General features: G+C 38.2%; 1 protein-coding gene across 2 annotated transcripts in view; it reads right to left on the bottom strand.

Annotated features, from left to right (window-relative positions):
• CDC123 (cell division cycle 123) overlaps positions 1 to 22,019 on the bottom strand; it is a 116,527-nt gene that overhangs the window by 66,336 nt on the left and 28,172 nt on the right. For both annotated transcript variants that reach the window (XM_069106403.1, XM_069106404.1), the window contains 2 exons: positions 5,675 to 5,770; positions 2,284 to 2,390 (listed from right to left, as the gene is read on the bottom strand). In XM_069106403.1, the coding sequence (XP_068962504.1) occupies positions 2,284 to 2,390; positions 5,675 to 5,770 (203 nt within the window). The remainder of the gene's footprint in view (positions 1 to 2,283; positions 2,391 to 5,674; positions 5,771 to 22,019) is intronic.

Below are 22,019 nucleotides of genomic sequence, written 5' to 3'. Positions count from 1 at the left end.
GGAGGCTCAAAGAAAGATTAAGTGAGTTGTCCGAGGTCACAGAGCTAATAAATATCAGTGGCAGAAATTGGACTCAAGTCTCCCCTGACTGCAAGTCTAATGCTCTGTCCACATTCCAATTATGGAAGCTACAAAAGTAACAGTTAAAGAACAATTCTAACATAATTCATTTAAAGGTTATTTGAAGAGTTAGATGTCACTTAAGTATTACAAAAAATTATAAAATCATGTTTTTCATAATAAACACATATTTCCTGAAATAAAAATGCTGCTTTATCAGAATTAAAACAAAAGCTATAAAATTCATAAAAAATGATGCAAACAAATATAATGTTAAAAGAACCAAGTGTCAAAAATACACACACCCTCTGTGTTCCAAACAAACTGACCAACTCACTGTCCCTGAATTAAGCATATCACCTCCTTCTCCCAGGACTCTTTGCTCCCAACGCACAGTTTCCCCACTCCTCCCCTTCAATTTCTAGATGCTTTGGTTTCCCTCAAGGTTCAGTTTATGTGCCACCTCCTTTAGGAAGCCTTTCATGATTGTCCTCCTCCACTGAGCATAATCTCCCTCCTCAAAGCATTATGTATATACTTACCTGTTTATAATGCTGTGTCCTCCCAGTAGAACATATGTTCTTTAGTGGCAGAGATTTTTTCCCACATTATCTTTGTAGCCCCAGCACCCAGAATATCTCCTTGCATGCAGGAGATATTCAATAAATGCTTGTTGAATCAAATTAAATAAATTATAAGCACTAATACAAGTAAAATCTCCTTATGATAAATACCATAGACTATCCCAATAGTTTTGTTACAATGGTTTTTCTCAAAATGAATATATTCCTAAAAATAAAAATGCCCAGGATGCAAGTCCCAAAGATGAAACAGATCTGTGCAGGTTTCATGGAGTGAATCAGCAAAACACATCAGGTACTTTTAAGTGTATAGGCAGAAAAGGGAGGCATACACAAATCTAACTCCATCCTTGACCCTCCCACGTGCTCTAAGACTGGGGCTGTTTGGTGTTTTATGTGGAAAGGGTTAGCTAAATTTTATTCAAGACATGGAGAGATTAAGGGAACTAGAGAATAACTGCAATTTGAAGGTAGGACAAAATGTAGTTCAAGGGGCAGCTAGGTGGCGCAGTGAATAGAGCACCGGCCCTGGAGTCAGGAGGACCTGGGATCGGATCCATCCTCAGACAATTAACACAAAAAAAAATTAGCAGTGTGACCTTGGGCAAGTCACTCAACCCCAATTGCCATCAAAAAAAAATCAAAAGGTTGGTCAAGAGGTCACTTTTAGGTCAACATAGCAATTCTTTCAATCCTTACAATACAAATAGGGCAAAATCAGGCCCCTTGACTTGAGGATGACTGTTCCATGGTGATCACAGAAAATCTTTATTATACAGGATTATTCACTGCATGTATTTAATTTAAACAAGCCTATAACCAATCAACAAAGTACCATTTCAAAAGGCCATCCCTGGCACATGTAAGGGAATACAGGGCTGGCTTCAGATCAAGAAGACCTAGGTTCAAGTTCCACTTCTGAGTATGTGACCCAAGATAAGTCACTTAACTATTCAGGATACCAGGCAACTGAGACTATTTACTCAAGAGAGGGTATAGTCCTACATTAGTAGAGGTAGATGGACAGGTACTCAATAAGCATTTATCAAGGACTTACTATGTGTCAAGCACTGTGCTAAGTGCTACAAACACAAAGACAAGCAAAAAGCAAGCATTTTCTCCTGCAGGATTTCCCTACACTGGGGGCACTTCTCTGAACTTCTCCATCATTCCCCCATGCAGAGGGTGTTCCCTTTTCCCCACATATCTCACTTTTCACCTCCTTTTTGAGTGTCGTCTTTACCCCATGAGACTGTAATCTCAAGGGCAACAATTGTCTTTTTCCTGTTCTTTGTATATCTAGTGCTTCCTACAGCAACTGGCACATAGCAAGCTTTAAAAAAATTACTGACTGACATCAATGGAATTCTAAATCTGATCTGTCTTTTCCCCAAAGTTAAATGCAGAGAGATACCTTTGTTATATACAGAACTGTTCTTTAAAACAGTAGTACTTACTGTGATGGGAATTACTGACTGACATCATTATTAGATTATAATCTAATCTGTCTTTTCCCCAAAGTTAAATGCAGAGAGATACCTTTGTTGTATACAGAACTGTTCTTTAAAACGGTAGAACTTACTGTGATGGGACTTTACCTGTGGAGTAATAAAGCATGTGTTAGAACCACAACTCTACTTACGGTTGAGTAAAGTCATGAGTAATGAAGTCAGAACTCTTGAAAAGTAGAAAGATGTCACTGAGCGTTTTACACTTCAGAGAACTATTCATCGCTATCCAGTAGGCATCCTAGATAAGCAAACACATTCAGGACAAATTTCTGTTAGCTTCCATAAATAAAATCAAGCTTATAACCAACCAACATCGAATATTATTTCAAGTTAAAAAGTTGAGATCACTAAATTAGATGACAGATGTAGCCATCATTTCCTTAACCAATTTCAATGTGATCTCTAAAGAGCTTCTGAATTGCAGTAATTATCTCCAGAAGCATTGTCCCTAGGTATTAAGATAAGCTAACAAGGAGCCCTTTATATGAGAATTATGACACAAAGATGTTTTAGAGAACCTCAGCAAATGTAATCTAGTGACTCCCAATGTGTAGCTCACTTAGGCTGCTTTTAAAATAAGGAAAGATACAAGTCATTCCCCAATTGATAAATGGTTAAAGTATATGAACAGGCAGTTTTCAGAGGAAGAGATTAAAGATATCTCTAAGCATATGAAAAAATGCTCTAAATCACTACTGATTAGAGAAACACAAATCAAAATAACTCTGAGATGCCATATCTCACCGGTCAGATTGGCTAAGATGACAAAACAGGAAAATGATAAATGCTGAAGAGGATGTGGAAAAACTGGAACATTAATGCATTGTTGGTGGAGTTGTGAACTGATTTAACCATTCTGGAGAGCAATCTGGAACTATGCCCAAAGGGCTATGAATAAGTGCATACTCTTTGACCTAGCAATACTGCTTCTAGGACTATATCCCAAAGAGATCATAGAAGTAGGAAAAAGACCCCAAAACTATTTATAGCCGCTCTTCTTGTAAGTGGTAAAGAACTGGAAATCAAGGAGATGCCCATCAATTGGGGAATGGCTAAACAAGTTGTGGTATATCAATGTAATGGAATACTATTGTGCTCTAAGGAATGAGGAGCAGACAGACTTCATCATAACCTGGAGAGACTTATATATACTGATGCTGATTGAAAAGAGCAGAACCAGGTGAACTTTGTACACAATTATAGACACATCATGAGTGTGATGACTAACTTTGATAGAGTGGGCTCCTCTCAGCAATGCAAAGTTATAAGACAGCTCCAAAAGACTCGTAATGGAAAGGGATGCTCACATCCAGAGAAAGAACTACAGAGTCTGAATGCAGATTGAAGCAAACTACTTGCTTTCTCTCTTTTTTTGGTTTGTTTTGCTTCTTCTTTCTCACTTTTCACTCTGTTGGTTATAATTCTTCTTTACAATTTGACTAATGTTTAATGTGAAGGTATTGATAGATGCTGCCATGGAGGGGATGGGGGAGAAAATTTGAAACTCAAGGGATTGTGGAACTGAATGTTGTAAACTGAAAGTAAATAATTTTTTAAAAATAACTAAAATAAGAAAAGAGATTTAAAGAACATACTCAATCCCAGGGGATCTAAGTGAGCTGTGGAAGATTGGCTATCAAGCTCCAAGTGTCTCTCCCTCCAGAATAAAGGGAACCTTTTACCTTCTTCTTACCCCTATGTAATAGTGGCTAAAACAATTAGAGTCAGAGTTAGAGCATTTGGAATACCAGTTCTAACTGTTCTCCAGAAGCAAGTGGAACACTCAAAGCTACTGAGAATGCTCCAGTGGACCTCTGAAATCTACGAACATATCTAGAGTACATGTTCAGATAAAGTAACAGAACAGACACAGAGCTAGCAAAATAAATCTAAAAATGGAAAACTATGTGATTATCAAGATGCTGTACCTTAGTGCATAGTGAATATTTATTTTGGAAAGGAGCATTACAAAAATTAATCAGTTTCCAAGTATAATCAACTCTCAATTTTCTGTACTACCGGATAACTGAAAACAACATATCCAAAACCTCATCATCTGGCTCCCCTATTACGGTCAATGTCATCCTTACCTCTTCCTCACTTTCACAGGCAATTAGTTACCAAATTCCACTAATTTTATCTTTACAGCATCTCACTTCCATCACCACAGTATAGGATAATAATAATACTCACTCAGACTATTGTAAAAGTCTCCTACTTTTCTCTCACCTCTAATCCATATACTTTGTGCCACTGCTAGACTAATTTCTTTTATATAAAGACTTGGCCAAGTTATTTTGTTCAGAGTTTTCCAAGTCTCCCTATGGCCTATCAAGTATACTTCAAGCTCAAATTCAAGGCTCTCCAGAGTCTGCCACTGCCATGCCATCTCAGTCTTACTTTGTATTACTACACGTCTCAAACTATACTCCAGATTAACTCTCTGTCCCCTGAATCTAATTTAATCCAACAAACTTTTATTAAGTATGTGGTGCCAAGGGACAAGCATTAAGCATTTAGTATGCAAAAACTACACAAAACACTAGGGATATAAAAACAAAATGAAAAAGAATTCCTCCTCTAATAAAGAAGACTAATGGTAGTATTCTACTGGGGACAGGACTATACAACATGTAAACACTTAAGAATATAAATGATCACTTGAGAAGATAGGAGAGAATATTAACAAAGGAGAGTTAAGAAAAAACTTCCATAGATGGGGACACAGAAGCTGAGCTTCTGAATTCCTAAGAGCTGGAGGTGAGGCAGAAATAAATTCCAACCACGAGGGCAACATGTGCAAAGACCCAGAAGAGAAAGGTGCCAAGTGTTTAGGGAAAAGCAAACAGGATAGTTTGGGCTAGAAAATAATGAATATGTAATTGGAATATTTTGCAATAAACCTGGAAACACAAGCTAGAAAAGGGCTTGAAGGGAAACAGATGCCTACTATTTGGAGAATGACAGAACAGATCTTGGTCTATGATTGTACTATAACAGTATTGTACCAAAGGAAATAGAAAATAGGAAGAATTCAGAGAAACTTGGGAATATATCTATGAACTGATACAGAACCTAGCAAACAGCCTGCAGAAGAATTTACACAATGACCCCAATATTGTAAAGGAAAATAATGCCCATTCACAGAAAATTTTAGCCTGCCTTTTAAAAATAAAGAAATCCATTCATGAACCTTTATAACTTCATTGACAGTTTGTCAGAAACATTTTTCTGTCCACTGAAATGGATGGCTAAGGTTTTGAAAAGGGCAGAAACTACTTTTCTGAATTTCAACATAGTTTGGAAACAAAATTTGAAACTCCTTCTGGCAGGACTTATGCCACATAATGTATCTCAGACTCAGAACAATATGAAATCACATAACAAAATAAAAGGAAAAAAAAGGATATAAAACAGAGAAATGACCATAAGCTCCTAGAATTAGAAAATTGATCAGATCAAAAGAACAAAAGGGGACAAAATATTAAAATAAGGAATGAAAAAGAAAATCTATGTTCTTACCCTTGGTGCACTCCAGTTAAGTTTAGGAAACACACTACCCCCCAGAGAATTAATGGCTTCTTGAACTTTAATGGCAAACTCAGGAAACTCTGGTGCCTGAAGAAAAAGAAAAATAATTTTACCATGTCATTCAGTTTATTGCATTAAATATATAAACAGTATTAAGAATAAGGTAATGACAGATATTAGAAAGGGAGTTCAGAACACTTGATTATCAATATTAATTAAACCAAATAAAGTCAGTGATTAGGATACACCCAGGAATAAGGGAAAGGAGAATATTAGGAACACTTAGCAAAACAGTGATAAAGTCAATGTACAATATTTTATTCAAAGCAAAAATAAAACTTACTAGAAAACTCTGAATTAAGAAAAAAGACCTTGATACCTCTTAATAAATCTGCCTGTATGTATAACCAAGATTTTTTTTTCCCAATGAGACATGATTTACATAACAGAGCAAATGTTGCAAAAGGGCCAAGTGGTAAACTGGCCTTCAGAATGCTCAAAGTAAGTCAAATAAAATCCTACATTTGAAAAAAAAATAGGCATCCTGGATAAATTCCAAAAAGACTTTATAAGAATGAGTAATAAATGATGTTTTAGTATGGTATTTAAACATTGCTATTTTCAGAAGAGATTTTTATAAACAAAAATCAAAAATAGCACCTTGGTGAAAACCTAAAATGTTCTTTCCCTTTTTGATTGCTTTTAAAATGCATGATTTACATGCTCAAGAGATTATAAAATATTCTTACAATTCACCTCAATTAAACATGTACTTCAAACACTTTAGTTAAGAGAACTAAAGTTGACTAATGCTACTGCTATACCTTATATTTATATTTCATATCAGTAACAAAGGGGGCTACAAGGAATTCAACTTGTGAATAGGTAAATAGGTCATTAAAAGAAGAGAGATGAAAGTGGAGGTGAGGTACAGGGGGAGAAGAGACACATTATTTAAAGTACAAAGTCCAGAGAGACATCCACACAATTTGCTTGTTTTCAACTGCTGCCCCCTCATGGATAACTGCTGCTTCAGAATAAAGTTGCTCTTGCTTTTCTTTTTTACCAAAAACACTAAAATAAAAAAAATTTCATCATGGAGTTCAAAACTGACTTACAATACAAAATCAGAAATCTAATTATTTATTTTGTTCTTGTCTGTGTTGATCCCAAAAAATTAGTCAAGTTTCAACGAAATTTACAAATGACTAACTGTAGGAAACAGTTATAAGGGTCAAGGAAATATATTAAATGAATTAATGGCTGGAGAAATTAAAATGTTTATCACTCAGAAAAAGGTTTTAATAAAGATGGTTCATGGATAGATAAGGAAGCAATCAGAAACTCAATACAGATAGCTTTCCTTCTGTTTCTACTACTATTCATCATTGTAATGGGAATGTAAATTTTAAAGATCTTCCCTGCCCCTAGGCTAAAGTGCACCAGGAGCCTGGGGTGGGAGGTTTGTTTTTCAGTAGATACTTTTTGATTAGCCAGTGGGTCAATAAGGTTGTTACATTCTCTGAGCCAGGAGAAGGCTATATAAGCCCTGATGTGTAGCTTTGTTTTGGGGCTCACTTTGAGAAGTGTTCTGTGATTTGATCAGATGAAACTCTGGGAAGCCATTGTTGAGAGGCCCCAGGCTTTGAAAACCCAGATGTTGATTTGGTATGGATGTAATGGTTGGACAGTTTGGAAACTGTCTACTTGATCTGTTTCTCTGTCTTGATAATTCTGTCTGTATATTCTGAAGTTTGGGGTGCTGACCTTTTTCCCCTGAACTAGGTAAATGATACATATTTGACTGATTAAAGTAAGCTTGTTAACCCACTTTGAGTTGCTTTCCTTTATCAAAGCAGATGCAAGAACCTGTGTTGGCAGTGACCCTGGGGACGCTGGGGTGCTTGCTGCTACAATCATCAGACAACAGCAGCAGCTTTCCCAATTTTCCTACAGTCTTCATGGAATCATATAAATTCAATGTTGGAAATGACCTTGGAAGTCATCTAGTCTAGTCCATACCCTTACAACAAACCCAACAGGGCATGATCCATCTTTTGCTTAAAGATCTCTAGTAAAAGGGAACCAAAGATTCAACTTCCAGTCTAGACTATTCCTTCTATCCAGGTACTTTAAATCAGATTCCTGACTAGTATACCTATCACTCATGTTCAATCCCTATATTAAATGTCCCTCACTCTTTAATTACTTCTATATATCAAAAGAATTTCAATGACCTATTAACAAATCAAGAAGGGATGATGAATTTTTAGAATGGTCTGCATTTAGTTAATCCTCAAAGCTGTAGGTGACTCATGTTTTTAAAAACCAAGGTAGGTTCTGGGAGTCAAGATGGCAGTCAAGGCAGACTTAGCTGAGGTCCCAAATTCCCCTCCAAACAACTTTAAAATAACATCTCAAAATGACTTTTAGACAGGCAGAACCAACAAAAGGATGGGGTGAAAAACTTTCCAGCCCAAGAAAACTTAGAAGGTTGGAAGCAAAGGTCTGTTGCACTAGGATGAGAGAGGAGCTCAATGCAGCTCTGGCTTCACCCCAGCAAGCAAGCAGTAGGACCTGGGCGTGACTGAATCACCAGTGGTGGTTTCAGACCTCTCACTTCACAGACCAGAGGGGTTGGAAAATTGGTCAGAAGGATATGACAGGGGATTTACATTGCCCATATGCAGTTCCAAGTCACAGTCCCAGGAAGATGAGGAGCACTGTACACACCACAGTATGTATGTAGCCACAGGCAAAGAGGGACCCTGGTTACAATTCCAGGGCAGAAAAGAGTGCTTATGGTTGCTCACAGATCAGAGCACAGGTCTCTAGAGAGCAATAACTACACTTCTCCTTAGACCATAGTATCTTAGAAGAAAAGTTACATATGTTCCCTGTCCCCCAAACTAGCTCTAAAAATAGCAGCACAAAATAACCTGAAGCTTAAGACAATGCCCTCTCCACCCTGCAAGCAGAGTCCAATTTTAACATAAAATTAAAAGTCAAGAAATAGGTTAGAAAAATAAGCAAACAACAACAAAAGAACTTAACTATAGGAAGTTACTATGGTGCCAGCAGAAGATCAAAATGCAAACTCAGAAGAAGACAACAAAGTCAAAATAGCTACATCCAAAGTCTTAAAGGAAAATCTGAATTGGTCTCAGGCCCAAAAAGAATTCCTATTAGAACTCAAAAAATCAAATAACAGATAGAGGAAAAATTGGGAAAAGAAATGAGAGGGATGCAAGAAAACCATGAAAAAGAAGTAAATAGCTTGGTAAAGTAGGCACAAAAAATAGTGAAGAAAATAACACCTTAAAAAATAGAATGGACCAAGAGGTGGCTAGGTGGTGCAGTGAATAGAGCACTGGCCTTGGAGTCAGGAGGACCTGAGTTCAAATCCGGCTTCAGACACTTCAGTTACTAACCATGTGACATTGGGCAAGTCACTTAATCCCAACTGCCCTCCAAAAAGCAAAAAACAACAACAACAAAAAACAATAGAATGGACCAAATGTCAAAAGAGGCACAAAAATCCACTGAAGAGAAGAGTTTCTTGAAAATGGAAAAGACCTAGAAAACTTCACAAAGAAGAGAACTTCTTAAAAAGTAAAACTGGCCAAATGGAAAAGAAGGTACCAAAGCTCAATTGAAGAAAATTCCTTAAAAATCAGAATTGGACAAGTGGAAGGTAATAACTCCATGGGACATCAAGAAACAATAAAAATCAAAAGACTGAAAAAAGACAAAAATATGAAATATCTCATAAGAAAAACAACTTACCTGGAAATAGATTGAGGAGAGATCATTTCAGAATTATTGGACTACCTGAAAGCCATGATCAGAAAAAGTGCCTAGATATCCTATTTCAAGAAATAATCAAGGAAAACTACCCTGATATCTTATGTCAGAGGATAAGATAAAAATTGAAAGACTCCACCAATCACTTCCTAAAAGAGATACCAAAATGAAAACTCTCAGGAATATTATAACCAAATTCCAGAGCTCCTAAGTCAAGGAGAAAATATTGCAAGCAGCCAGAAAGAAACAACTCAAATATCATGTAGCCACAGTCAGAATAATACAAGATTTAGCAGCTTCTACATTAAAGAATCAGAGGGCTTAGAATATGATATTCCAGAGGGCAAAGGAGCTAGGATTACAATCAAAAATCACCTACCCAGCAAAATTAAGTATAATTCTTCAGGGGAGGAAATGACTTTCGAGGATTTATAATGAAGAGACCAGAGATGAGTAGAAAATTTTGACTTTCAAATACAAGACTCAAGAGAAGCATAAAAAGGCAAACAGGAAGAGAAATTATAAGGGATTCGATAAGGTTAAGTTGTTTATATTCTTACATGGAAAAACAATACTTCTAACTCCTAAGAACTTTCTCATTATTGGGGCAGTTAGAAGGAATATATATAGAAAAAGGGCATAGGTTAAGTCGCCTATGATAGGATGATATAAAAAAATATTAAGAGGTGAGAAAGGGAGGTGATTATGAGAGGATGATATGTTTTCTAAAAATTAAGGCAGGAGAAAGAGGGATGTAGTAGAAGAAGGGGAAAAAGGAGAGGCTGAGTGGGATAAATTATATCACATAAAAGAGGAAGGAAAGGAATTTTACAGTGGAGGGGAAAATGGGGGCATGGATCAACCCTTGAACCTTACTCTCCTCAGAATTGGCTCAAAGAGAGAATAACATACACACTCAGTTATAGATCTTACCCTATAGGGAAGTATCAGGGGAAGGAGATGAAAGAAGGTGGCAGGGGGATGCTAAGAGAAGGGAGGGTGGATTGGGGGAGACAGTGGTCAGAAGCAAAATACTTTTGAGAAGGGATCGAGTGAAAGAAAAGAAAAAGAAGGATAAACATGGAAAAACAGGAAGGAGTGAAATACACAGTAACTATAACAAAACATTTTCAAACCAAATTTCTTTGACAAAAAGTCTCATTTCTCAAATATGTAGAGAACTGAGTCAAATTTATAAATAATATAAGTCATTCCCCAACTGATAAATGGTCAAAGGATATGAACAGGCAGATCAGATGAAGATATTAAAACTATCTATAATCATATGAAAAAATGCTCTAAATCACTATTGATTAGAGAAATGCACATTTAAATAATTCTGAGATACCACTTCATACTCAGTTTGGCTAATTTAACAGAAAAGGAAAATGGCAAAAGTTGGAAGGAATGAAGGAAAATTAGGACACTAACGCAGGGCTGGTGGAATCGTGAACTGATTCAACCATTCTGAAACAATCTCTCCTCAATCTATTTCCAGGTCAGTCGTTCCAGTTCCAGGCCCTAATAATGAGAAAGTTCTTAGGAGTCAGAAGTATTGTCTTTCCGTGTAAGAATATAAACAACTTAACCTTATTGAATCCTTTATAATTTCTCTTTCTGTTTGCTTTTGGAACTATACCCAAAGGGCTACAAAGTCATACATATCCTTTGACCCAGCAATAGCACCACTACTAGCTCTGTATCCCAAAGAGATTTTTTGAAAAAAGGAAAAGGATCCACATGTACAAAAATATTTATAGCAACTCCTTTTGCAATGGCAAAGAATTAAAAATCAAAGAGATGCCCATCAATTGGAGAATGGATGAACAAGTTGTGGTAAATAATGGAATACTATTCTGCAATAAGAAATGATGAATACAATGTTTTCAGAAAAACCTGAAAAGACTTAAATGAACTGATAAAAAGCAAAGTGAGTAGAACTAGGAAAAGTGTGTACACTGTAACAACAATACTGTATGATGATTAACTGTGAGTGACTTAGCTACTATTCCCAGCAAAACGACAATCCAAGACAATTCTTAAGGACTTATGTTGAAAAATGCTATCTACCTTCAGAGAAAGAACTGATGGAGTCTGAAAACAGATCAAAGTATACTTTTTAAAGTTTTCTTTTTCTTGGGTTTTTTTGGGGAGGGTTTTCTTTCACAACATATGGAAATATGTTTGGCATGACCACATACACAGAGCCCACATCAAACTGGGAAGAGAGGGCGGGAGAGAATTTGGAACTCAAACTTAAAGAAAAATAAAATATGTGTAATTAAAAAAATTTCAAAATAATGCTCTACCAGTTATAAATATTTCTCTGACATATGATAATTATTATTTCTCATTAACTACATTACACACAAGCAATACCACAACATCTAGAATTTCAAGCAACCTACAGAAAAGCAACAATAACTTTCTTCTTCAGATCAAGAAAAACCCAGGTCTTATGCACTGAAGAAATCTGTGGGCCTCAGGAAAGTCTCAATAAAATCACTGGTCTTGAATGCAAAGAAAAAAAAGTCATTTATTAGTTCAGCATCCTCATTCTATCACACAAGATGAAGTGTAGAATAGTGGATAGAAAAGTGGCCTCAACCAGCACAAGCAGCTCTAAGTCCTACCTCTGAGGCACACAGGTTGTGTGACTCTGGCAGTCACTTAACCATTCAATGTGTCTGGCAGCTCTCTAGGCCTTCACCTTGCAGAGAATGTGCCAAACGTGTATTAAGTAGACAGTTTCCTCACCTAAAAAATTCCCTATACCAAGGAAATCACAAGTCCATTCCCTGTCCTTCATCTTACAGATTAGGGACAAGGACCAAAGAGTGAACAGTCCAAGTCACACAGGCAGTAACTGGCAGAACTGGGACCATAACCCACATATTCTTCCAACTCTTCTTGCACTATGTCTCTCACCATAACTCATAAGCATCCCAGAATCAACAAAGATTATCAAGCCTTCTGAAAAGTCAGTTACCCATGGGTTCCTCGTTATCAGGCAGCTTTTAATTACTTCTAAGTGTACTTCTACCCCTGTGTGATGCGTGTACAAGGCTGGTATATGCCAAGTCAATGTGGTCTATCAGGAGATGGGTATGTTCTCTGCCTGGGACATGCATCTAGAATGAAAAAAAAAAAGTCAAATACTATAATCTGTAAAATTGGACAACTATTGCCCATTTCAGGTAATTTATTGTGGAGATAAATGAGGACCAGAAGGGATATCCAAAGAATCTCTAGGGATTATAAAGGCCTAGACAGAAAACTAAAAGACTGAAGGGCAGAGGTCATGTTTTCATCACTAATAATGACTGAAGGTATGTACTCTACAAAAGAAAGATAGATTTGGCAAGTGAATTGCTGACTGAGATGATGTTCAGATTAAAGGATTTGGCTTTTTGGACTTTCTTTGGATTAAGACACAAATATAATGAGCTTATAGACAGAGATAAATTTTATCTGACAAGGACTGAACACTTAGCCTGGACAGTTACTGCTTTAACCCAGAGGACTTTAAATTTAAAATGGATAGGAAAAGACAACTACATCCAGATGCAAATTCTAAATAATGCAAATAGCTTCAGTGGATTTCTAAGCTCTGCAAAGAGTAACGAATATGAGGGAAGAAAATATGTGGTAGAATCCAGTAATACATAGAAAAAAATAACTAGAAAGAACAGAAACAACATCATGGACACTCAGATGTCTGTAAGTCAATGCATAGAATAATAGTTAATAAACACTGTGAAAATAACATCCCAACACAAGAAAGCTTTCTTTGTATCTCCAGCACCTAGAATAGTGTCTGGAATATAGTAGGATACTTAAAAAATGAAGCCAATACAACTTTTTAGCTATCAGTTAGATCTGTAAAGATGACACTCATGACTGGAATATGGCAGTGGAAGAGCACTGTTCATGCACTGATTCATGGTAGTGATGTTTCCTTTTCTTTTTCTTTTTTGTCTTTAAAAAATACTCTTTTATAGGATGGCTCTTTGAGAGTGGAAGGGGGAAAGGATAATGGGGAAAACTATGATGATATAAAAAACATTAAACTTCAATAAAACCTCTTTTTTAAAGAAAAAGAACATTGTTTTTTTTGTTTTTTAATTATAAACAAACAAGACTAATGAAAACCATTGTATGTACTGTGTATGGTGATGCATGCCTATAATCCCTTGAGGCTGGTAGCTCATTTGAGTTCAAGAATTCTGAGTTTCAGTAGGGCTACAAAATCAATGGGAGTATCTGAACTAATTCCTATACCAGTATGGTAAGCCCCTGAGAACAGAGGGCCACAAGGATGTCTAAGGAGGGTCAACCTAGCCCAGGTCAAAAATGACACATCAAAGCTTCCATGCCAATAAGCAAGAGGATCAGTTCTCTTATGACCACTGCACCTAGATAAAACAGAGAGATTGGGATTAAAAAACAAAAACAAAAGCCAGCACCATTATGTCAAAAATATACTCCTACTATGTAAAAACATGTAAACCTGAGGGGGAAAAACAGAAGCGGAGAACATTTGGGTAAGAACAAAAGGAAGAGGAAACAAATGGTATCATAATGTGAATGTACTACAGATACAGTAGTCAGATGCAATAAATGAATAAGAGCTCTAAATTTATGCTTCTTTAAAATAAATGAGGCCTCTTTTTACTGGAGAGGGACTATAGACAAAGAATATATCAGAAGTTGTCAGATGTTTGCTGTGCTGATGAGCTGTAATAGTCTTTTCTTTGCTACAGTGGTGATAAGTTCATTAAATGACTATGAAATAAAAAAGCACCTATAAAACAGTTTTTTAAAAATAAGGCACCCAAAACTTACTCTAGTAGTAGCACAAAATGGAGCAGAAACTTGTCAGCTTGTATTCACTTTTCTGAATCACCTGTTGTCTTAGTTAATGGAATGTGAACGAATGGGCTATCTTTTTTGATGGGACATGGCAGAGTGGAGCTACTTATTTAAATCTACTACAGTATAAGCCCCTTCATAATAATAACTGTTTTCTTCTGTCTCTATAATTACAGCACCAAGGTTAGAGGTTAGAATATAGTTGTTATATAGTAGTATAGTAGGCTATTTAATAAGCACTTGCTGAATTTAGCATGCTGTCCTCTGGTTGGAAAAGTTATGTTAATGAAAAGCTACATATATTGAATTCCAGTAGCATCTCAATTATCATAGTTCATCCTATCCAATGTTATCCAATATCAGGTACAGTACCAAAACCACATTTATTTTGGAAAATTAAAAGTATACTCAAATATTAAGTTACTTTGCTGAAAAAAAAATCATGACACACAATTTCACTGGCTGCGTCTCCCCCATGGATTGAATGCTCTCCTTCTTCATCTTCATCTCCTGGTTTCTCAGCTGAAATCCCACCTTCTACAAGAAGCCTGGCTTCTCCCCTAATTGCTGGTGCCTTCTTTCTGAAACCACCTCCAATTTATCCTGCGTACACCCTACATGCACACAGTTGTTTGCATTCTCCCCCATGAGAATGTGAACTCCTTGAGGGCAAGGTCTGCATTTGCCTTTTTTTGGATCCCTGGAGCTTAGCCTGGAACTTAATAAATGTGTAAATAAATGACCCACTGGATTTTTAAAAAGTAATCACCCTCCCTCTCCAAAGCAAATACAGGGTTTATCAACAGCACACTGTAATGGAAAAACTGTTGGTTTTACTCTTATGTCCAACAATTCTGGCAACTATCATGTGCATTACTTAGACATGTTTAGGGATTATTTTAAAATCTGGCAATTTGGTCTACAAAAGGATCTTCTGATATATTTTGATGCTTGACACTATTTTATATTCACCAAATCAGTATCTCTTTTTGTAGGATTTTATACATTTTTTACATGAATGTGCCTTTTCATTTGTCTTTAATAAGGTGAGAACTTTAATCACAAACTGACTATGGGATTACAGATAGTTCTCACTTTATTAAGTAGACTGTTCTACAGAACTCTAGTGGAACAATTTTTTTTAACCTAATGTGAATTTGCCTGAGGATGTGAGGAAGGGAGGGAGAGAAGAATGCAGGAAGAGGCACATGAATAAGTGGAGGAAGGGAGCTGGCACAAGTTTCAAGGACATGTGGGAGGCCAGGGACGGAGAAGAAAGAGCAGAAAGAGGAACATGTGAGGGCCAGAGTAGCCATGTGGGGGCCTGATTGGAATGAGAAGAAAACATGCAGAAGGCAACAAGTTGGGGATAGGAACAGACACAGATAGGTGAGGACAGGTGACACGCAGGGGCTGAATAGGTTGCTCCATGGATTCCCAGGACCCAAGGATGGAGAGAAGACAGACAGGCAGGGCTAGACGCAAGGGGTAGGCAGGCAGGTGAGCCAAAGAGGGTAAGGATCTCCCTCTCTCAATTCTGGAGGTCTCAAGCCAAGCCCCCAATCTGACTAGAAGGCAGTGGTAGTCTCTCCAAGCATCCATGCTTCTACTTTTACTTGGAGGGGTTTTTTGGTAGGGGAATGGAAGGATGCAGAGTGCTGAGCTAAGGATCAGCAGCAGCAGAGAAAGAGCACAGTACTATATAGTAAAGTTAATACAAATGTTTTGGGGAATATAAATTTCCTTCAGAATTCTTTATGTAAAATCAAATTTATACAATGCAAATTTAAAGTGAGAACTCTCTGCTCTTTTATTCATTTTATATATAACAAGTAAATGATATATCTTCAAGTGATCTGTGCCCTTCATTTTTTTTTTAAAACACATGGTGGGGGGGAACAAGAAAAGCATTTTAATAGAGATTAATGTGTTAACAAGGCTTTAACAAGTGGTGATTACAGTCTAAACACCTTTCTCTGATGAGTCAGAAGGGATAACTCCATTAGTTAGGCTAAAATGGGCCATACCCAAGGACCTTTAAATAGCTAAGCTCTGGAAGGTATTCTAGTGAGTGTAACTTGGAGCTTGGGGAATAAAAGGCTCCTCTTCCCTAATCATTCCTCTCCACATAACATCTAGCAAAGATGACTCGCCTGACTGAGCCATCCTATCCAGTAACTGGATAGTCATTCCAAGAGAATCTGAGGCAAGGTTGGGATTTAGACGTGGTTGTAGACAGTCATTCTAGACAAGTAGCTTCAAGTGGGACCTCTGGCAACAGAAAAGAGAGCTAGTTATATATTCAAGAGAGAACTAATCCTGACAACTATGACTGATGCTGTAGAGGGAGACCCTGAGAATCCATAGAGCAACCTATTCAGAAGATAGGCTACACGTGGAATAAATTTCATAAGGATTCCACATAGAGGAAAAAAGGGCTCCCAAGACCCCTCCCCCCCAGTCTCAGAGTTGTGAGCTGCTTAGGTCATGTGTTCCCTACACATATGCCTCCATTATTCTATTTTTATAGGTTTATTTGTGAAAGAGTTCACCAGTTATGAAGAAAATGCTTTGTAGTTACTGTTCTTATTATGCTATCCTAGTAAACGTATTTGCTAAGAATTAAGTGTGTCTCTCAAATGATTACTGATGGGAAGCACAGAAATGGGGACTCCTGTATAGTATATAGAGTATAGTACTAGAAGTGCAAACCCCACAGGACACCCTTAGAACATAGAAGAGTAGAAGTCACTCTTTAGCGACCCACCTGGAAGGTGAGAGTGAAAGCTAGGGGAATAGCCCTGGAGGGATGCCACACATAAAACACCAACAAAATTCTGCATGTTTACTTTGTCAGAAAGACACCTGCTTGGTCAATCAATCAATCAATCAACAAGCTTTTATAAAGTATCTAGCACACGCTAAGCACTGTGCTAGCTGCTAAAGCTACAAAGACAAAAATAAAATAGTTCTAGTCCTCAAGGAGCTAACATTCTAGCTTGGAAACAACACATACACAGATATGTCTACACATACAAGAATTTATCAAATAAATATCATTATGACATAATCTTCAGGAGACCACTAGCAGCTGAGGAATCAGGAAATGCTTCATGTAGCAGATGGCATTTGATTTGAGCTTTGAAAGGAAGTTAGGGAGTCAGAGCCAAGATGACAAAGAAAAAAGCAATGCAGCTAAGCTCTCATTCACGAGCTATATGATGGAGAAATCCAGAAAAAAAAAATTCACTGAGTATTTTGACTGTCCAAACTGGCATAGGGAGACAGACAGAGATCAGCAGGCACTGGGGAACAGGGTCAGGGCAAGAGCACTCAGCACATGCAGAGAATTCCAGCATCCAGGGAGAGGTTGCACACCAGCACAAAAGGAGACTCTAGATCCATACTGATATACCTACAGGTCCACAGAATGGCACTACAATTGGGACAGGAGTCAACTGGCAGCTTTGTCACGTTCTACCTAATCCAGGGCAGTGTAAGAAAGAGACCTAAGCACCCCTCAGAAGTGATATTGCCTTTTTCAGGATGGGAGGCCCTGAGCAGTGTACTGAAAAAGGAGAAAGTTCAAAAGTTGGAGGCTGGACCCCAAATTCAGTGCAGTGTGATTATCTCCATCCCCAGCCCAGCCTGGAGAGGAATAACTAAGGCAGGAAACCCTGACCAAACAGAAAAGCATACAAATCTGCCACTTTGGACCAAAATACCTTTCTAGCTGTCTAACAGGGGCAAAGTCCAGCAGCAGTCTACTATTGCATAGTCCTAAACACAGGTCAGAAACTTACAGAGTTCAGACCAAGGAAGCAGCAATCAAACTGGATCAGACTTTTTGGAGAGTACTGAAAGCTTGCAAGTCTTCAGTGTATCCCTGAGATCTTGGAACAACACAACACTCAATACCCCAAGAAAGCAGCAACAGGACCGGTCCATATCTTCCCCTCAGAAGCTTGGCAAAGTCTAGCCCTAACCAACTCCAAAGTAAGGAAATAAGCTGTTAAGAATGGACAAACAAAAAAAAGAATCCCATTATAATTAATATTAGGGTATCAGGGAAGTTCAAGACTAACCTAGAAGAAATGAATGACTCTGAAACATCTATAAGCAAAATCTCAGAGGAAAACACAGCTTAGGCACAAACTCAAATTAGAATTCTTACAACAGATGAAGCAAGAGTTTAAAAAAAATTTTTTTTGTAAACAGAAAAAGAGTTTGAGGAAAAAATTGGAAAAAACTTAAGAACTATGCCTGTGTAAGAGATGGTAAGTAGAGTGTCATGTGTGATGAAGAGAAAAGCCAGTTTTGCTAATCCTTAGAGTACATGAAAAGGGATAACATGTAATGAGGAAAGGTTGACTGAAGCCAGATTTTGAAGGGCTTTAAACAACAAATAGAAAAGTTTGTATTTGGTCCTAGAGGCAACGGGGAGCTGTCCTCTGCAGCTTCTACATACAGCAGAAGAGTGTCTGTGTCAGAACTGTCCTTTAAAGGAACAGCACTTCGGTAGCTATGTAAAGAAGGATATTACAACAATCTAGGCAAGATGTAATGAAGGCCATGTGACTAGGAAGAAAGACAGAGACATGAGAAAGAGGGCAAGGATTTGGACCATGAAATTCAGGTTTGAGTAAGGCCATTCTTGCAAGAACAAAATAGAAGTGTTAGTTCACAAGTCAAATAATCCCAACTAATAGGCCAAAGTTCCCTCCCTATTAACGTGTCTGCCAGTTGGATGGATTGGTTTTGGTCAATGTAATGGCAATAGGAATTTGAAGATCTTCCTTGCCCCCTAATAGGCTAAATGTAATCACATGAAGCCTACGATGGGAGGAATTTGCTGAAGGGTGCAGTAGAGCCCATAGAAAGCTGGAGCACCTAGATGGTGGTAGAAAAAGGACACAGCTAGGGAAACAGCTAGGCCTGTGAGTATTTGCCCCTGCTGTGACAATTAGGCTTGTAAGTATTTGTGGAAAGGCTAAAGGATGATGTGGTGTCATGCTATGCTATGGTGTACTAACTGCTATGTTGCTATGAGGGATTCAGTTTCCTGGTGTTGGGGTTTAGTTTTCTGGTGTATGAATAAAAGTTCTGCTTCTGTCTTCTCTATGGAGAGTCTGTTATATTTTGCTATTGAGAACTATGCCAACATATTTACAATTGCCTTTGGCACTGTGAATATTGTGCTGGTGCTACATTTGGCGATGAGGATGGGATCATGAAATACTGGACCTATATTTGGAGGCAGAAGGGATTTAGAAAAAGAAATGAATACCCCAGGATGGGAATTTACTTTATTCCTCCCTAGCAAGGGAGTGGGCTAAAAGTACAGGGCTCTGAGGCTACAGAAGGGAGAACCTAGAGACATAGAAACATGTTTCCAAGGAATACCAATAAAACCTGTGGGAAGAATTGAAAGGGGTGTGAAGAAGCTGGATTTTGCTAACAGGTTACCATATTATATGTAAGAGCAGCGACAAGCTGCTACAAGAAAAACCTCGGAAAGGAAGTTAGCAGATTTGTATGAGAAACTTAATGCTGCATAGCGTTTGGGCTCTCCTTTAGAAGAGCAAGCTGGAGGGTCTCAGGTGGTAGAAGAGAAGGCTGCTGTGTGTTTGGCTCAGAAGAAGCAGAAAAGTAACAGAAGGAAGGTTCATACAGCTTTGGCACAGGCCCGAGCCTAGTTGCCATAATGACCACTGCCAGGAGAGTACACAGGTGGAAAATGATACAATGTTAAATAATAAGGCTTTCATGAGGGCAGGTTTGCCCCATACTAAGAAGAAAGCAGGAGAATCAGGAAGGCCAAACAAAGTTCAGAGAGATAACTGAGGATTTCACTCAGCAAGAGGTTACTGATATATTAAGCAGATTCACCCAAATAATGGGAGAATTATTAGTGTCTTAGATGATGACAATCAGTGATGAAGGGGCTGGAGGAATATGGGTAAATAGCATGGATTGCTTGAAATTTAGAGGTGTTAGTAAGAATCCTTTTGTCCAGCAAGCTTTTAGAGATTATCATATGCAAGGAGGTAACAATATGACCAATATGTTAGCTTTAGCTGCTGATGGGTGCAATAAAACGTATCCCACTGATTCTATGCGGCCCTGGTACTCACTTAGACTGTATGAGGAAGTTAAAGGAGGAGACTCAGATTAAAGTACTGGAACAGGTGGAAGTAGTCAATATGCTAAATTTATGTCAATACATCAAGCCATTAAAACAGAACAAGGAGGACAGTGTCATATATTTACTGATTCATAGGAGGTAGCTAATGGGTTAGCTACATGGATGCCCATGTGGAAAAATCAAAATTGGGAAATTTGTGGTAAAGAAATCTGTGGCAAAGAATTATGTAAAGATATATGGGACATGTCTTTAGTTACTAATTTGTCAATTTTTCATGCAGAAGCTCATGTGGCCCACACCATGCCAGAATGTGAATACAAATGCTCATGCTGATCGACTAGCAAAGATTGCTATTCAACATATTTTCCCTACTCTGACACCAACTAATGATCCAGTACTAGCAAAATGGGCTCATGAACTCCAGAAGCACCACTTACCCTGTATTTGTTTCTTTTTGACTTTATGTCTGTTAAACCTGTTTACAAGATTTGTTTCCTACAGGCTTAGTACCCTATACCTGCAGATGCCTGATCACTTAAGCCAGATGTCACCCCCCTGTCCACGACTGTGATGTGTCACCCCTGGACCTAGCTTCGACCAAGCTCCAGATGACAGCTAAAGAACTGACTTCTTGAATGGGACCTCTTAGGGAAGGGACAACCTACGTCCAATTTCAGCAGGGAGTAACCATGGAGAAGAGACCTTCACCCCTTGCCCCAAGATTTTAAGTCCCATTCTTTCAAGGGGGTAATGACGAGATGCTTGAGCTCAAGCCCCTACCCTAATATATTATTTTATGTGCTTATTTTCTTATCCCTGTTATATTGTTGTAAGTTCTGCTGATACCAGTTACCACACCAGTTACTCCTAAACTCCCATTAACCTATATAATGAAATGTATCGTTAATGTATTTTTGCTTTGTAAGGGACATGAAAGATCCTGGGGCCGAATGTAATGGTAATGGGAATCTGAAAATCTTCCCTGCCCCTTAATAAGCCTGAGGGAATTTGAAGATCTTCCCTGTCTCGTAATAAGCTGAATATAATCACATGGAGCCCGTGGTAGGAGAAGTTTACTCAAGGTTGGAGCAGAGCCCACAGGAAGCTGGGAGTCAAAGCAGCTAGATGGTGGGAGAGAGAGGACGCACCAAGGGAGACAGCTAGGCGTGTGTCTGCCCCCTGCTGTGACAGTTAGGCTCACGATTGTTTGTTTGTGGGAAGGCTAAACGATGGTGTGAGTTCATGCTGTGCTGTGATATATTAACTTCTTTGCTACTATGATGGATTTGACTTTCTGGTGTTCAGATTTGGTTTTCTGGTGTCTGAATAAATGTTTTGCTCCTGTCTTATTGTAAGGGCTATGGGATTTAAAGATCTTCCATGCCCCATTGGACTTGCTGACGTAGCAGGAAGGGGCGGAGCAAGAGGAAGCGGAAGCCAAACTAGAGTTCCTGCGGTGGCTGGCGGTGGTGGTGACGGTGGCGGCAACAGAGGCAGCGGCAGCGCGAAGCCCTT

The sequence above is a fragment of the Petaurus breviceps genome, unplaced genomic scaffold, assembly GCF_028583685.1.
Source record: "Petaurus breviceps papuanus isolate PSGF00001 unplaced genomic scaffold, PetGlider_PUasm1.0 79, whole genome shotgun sequence".
In the NCBI taxonomy this organism is placed as follows: domain Eukaryota; kingdom Metazoa; phylum Chordata; class Mammalia; order Diprotodontia; family Petauridae; genus Petaurus; species Petaurus breviceps.
Note: the sequence above shows the minus strand (reverse complement) of the source record. Positions and strands in the feature narration are given on the sequence as shown.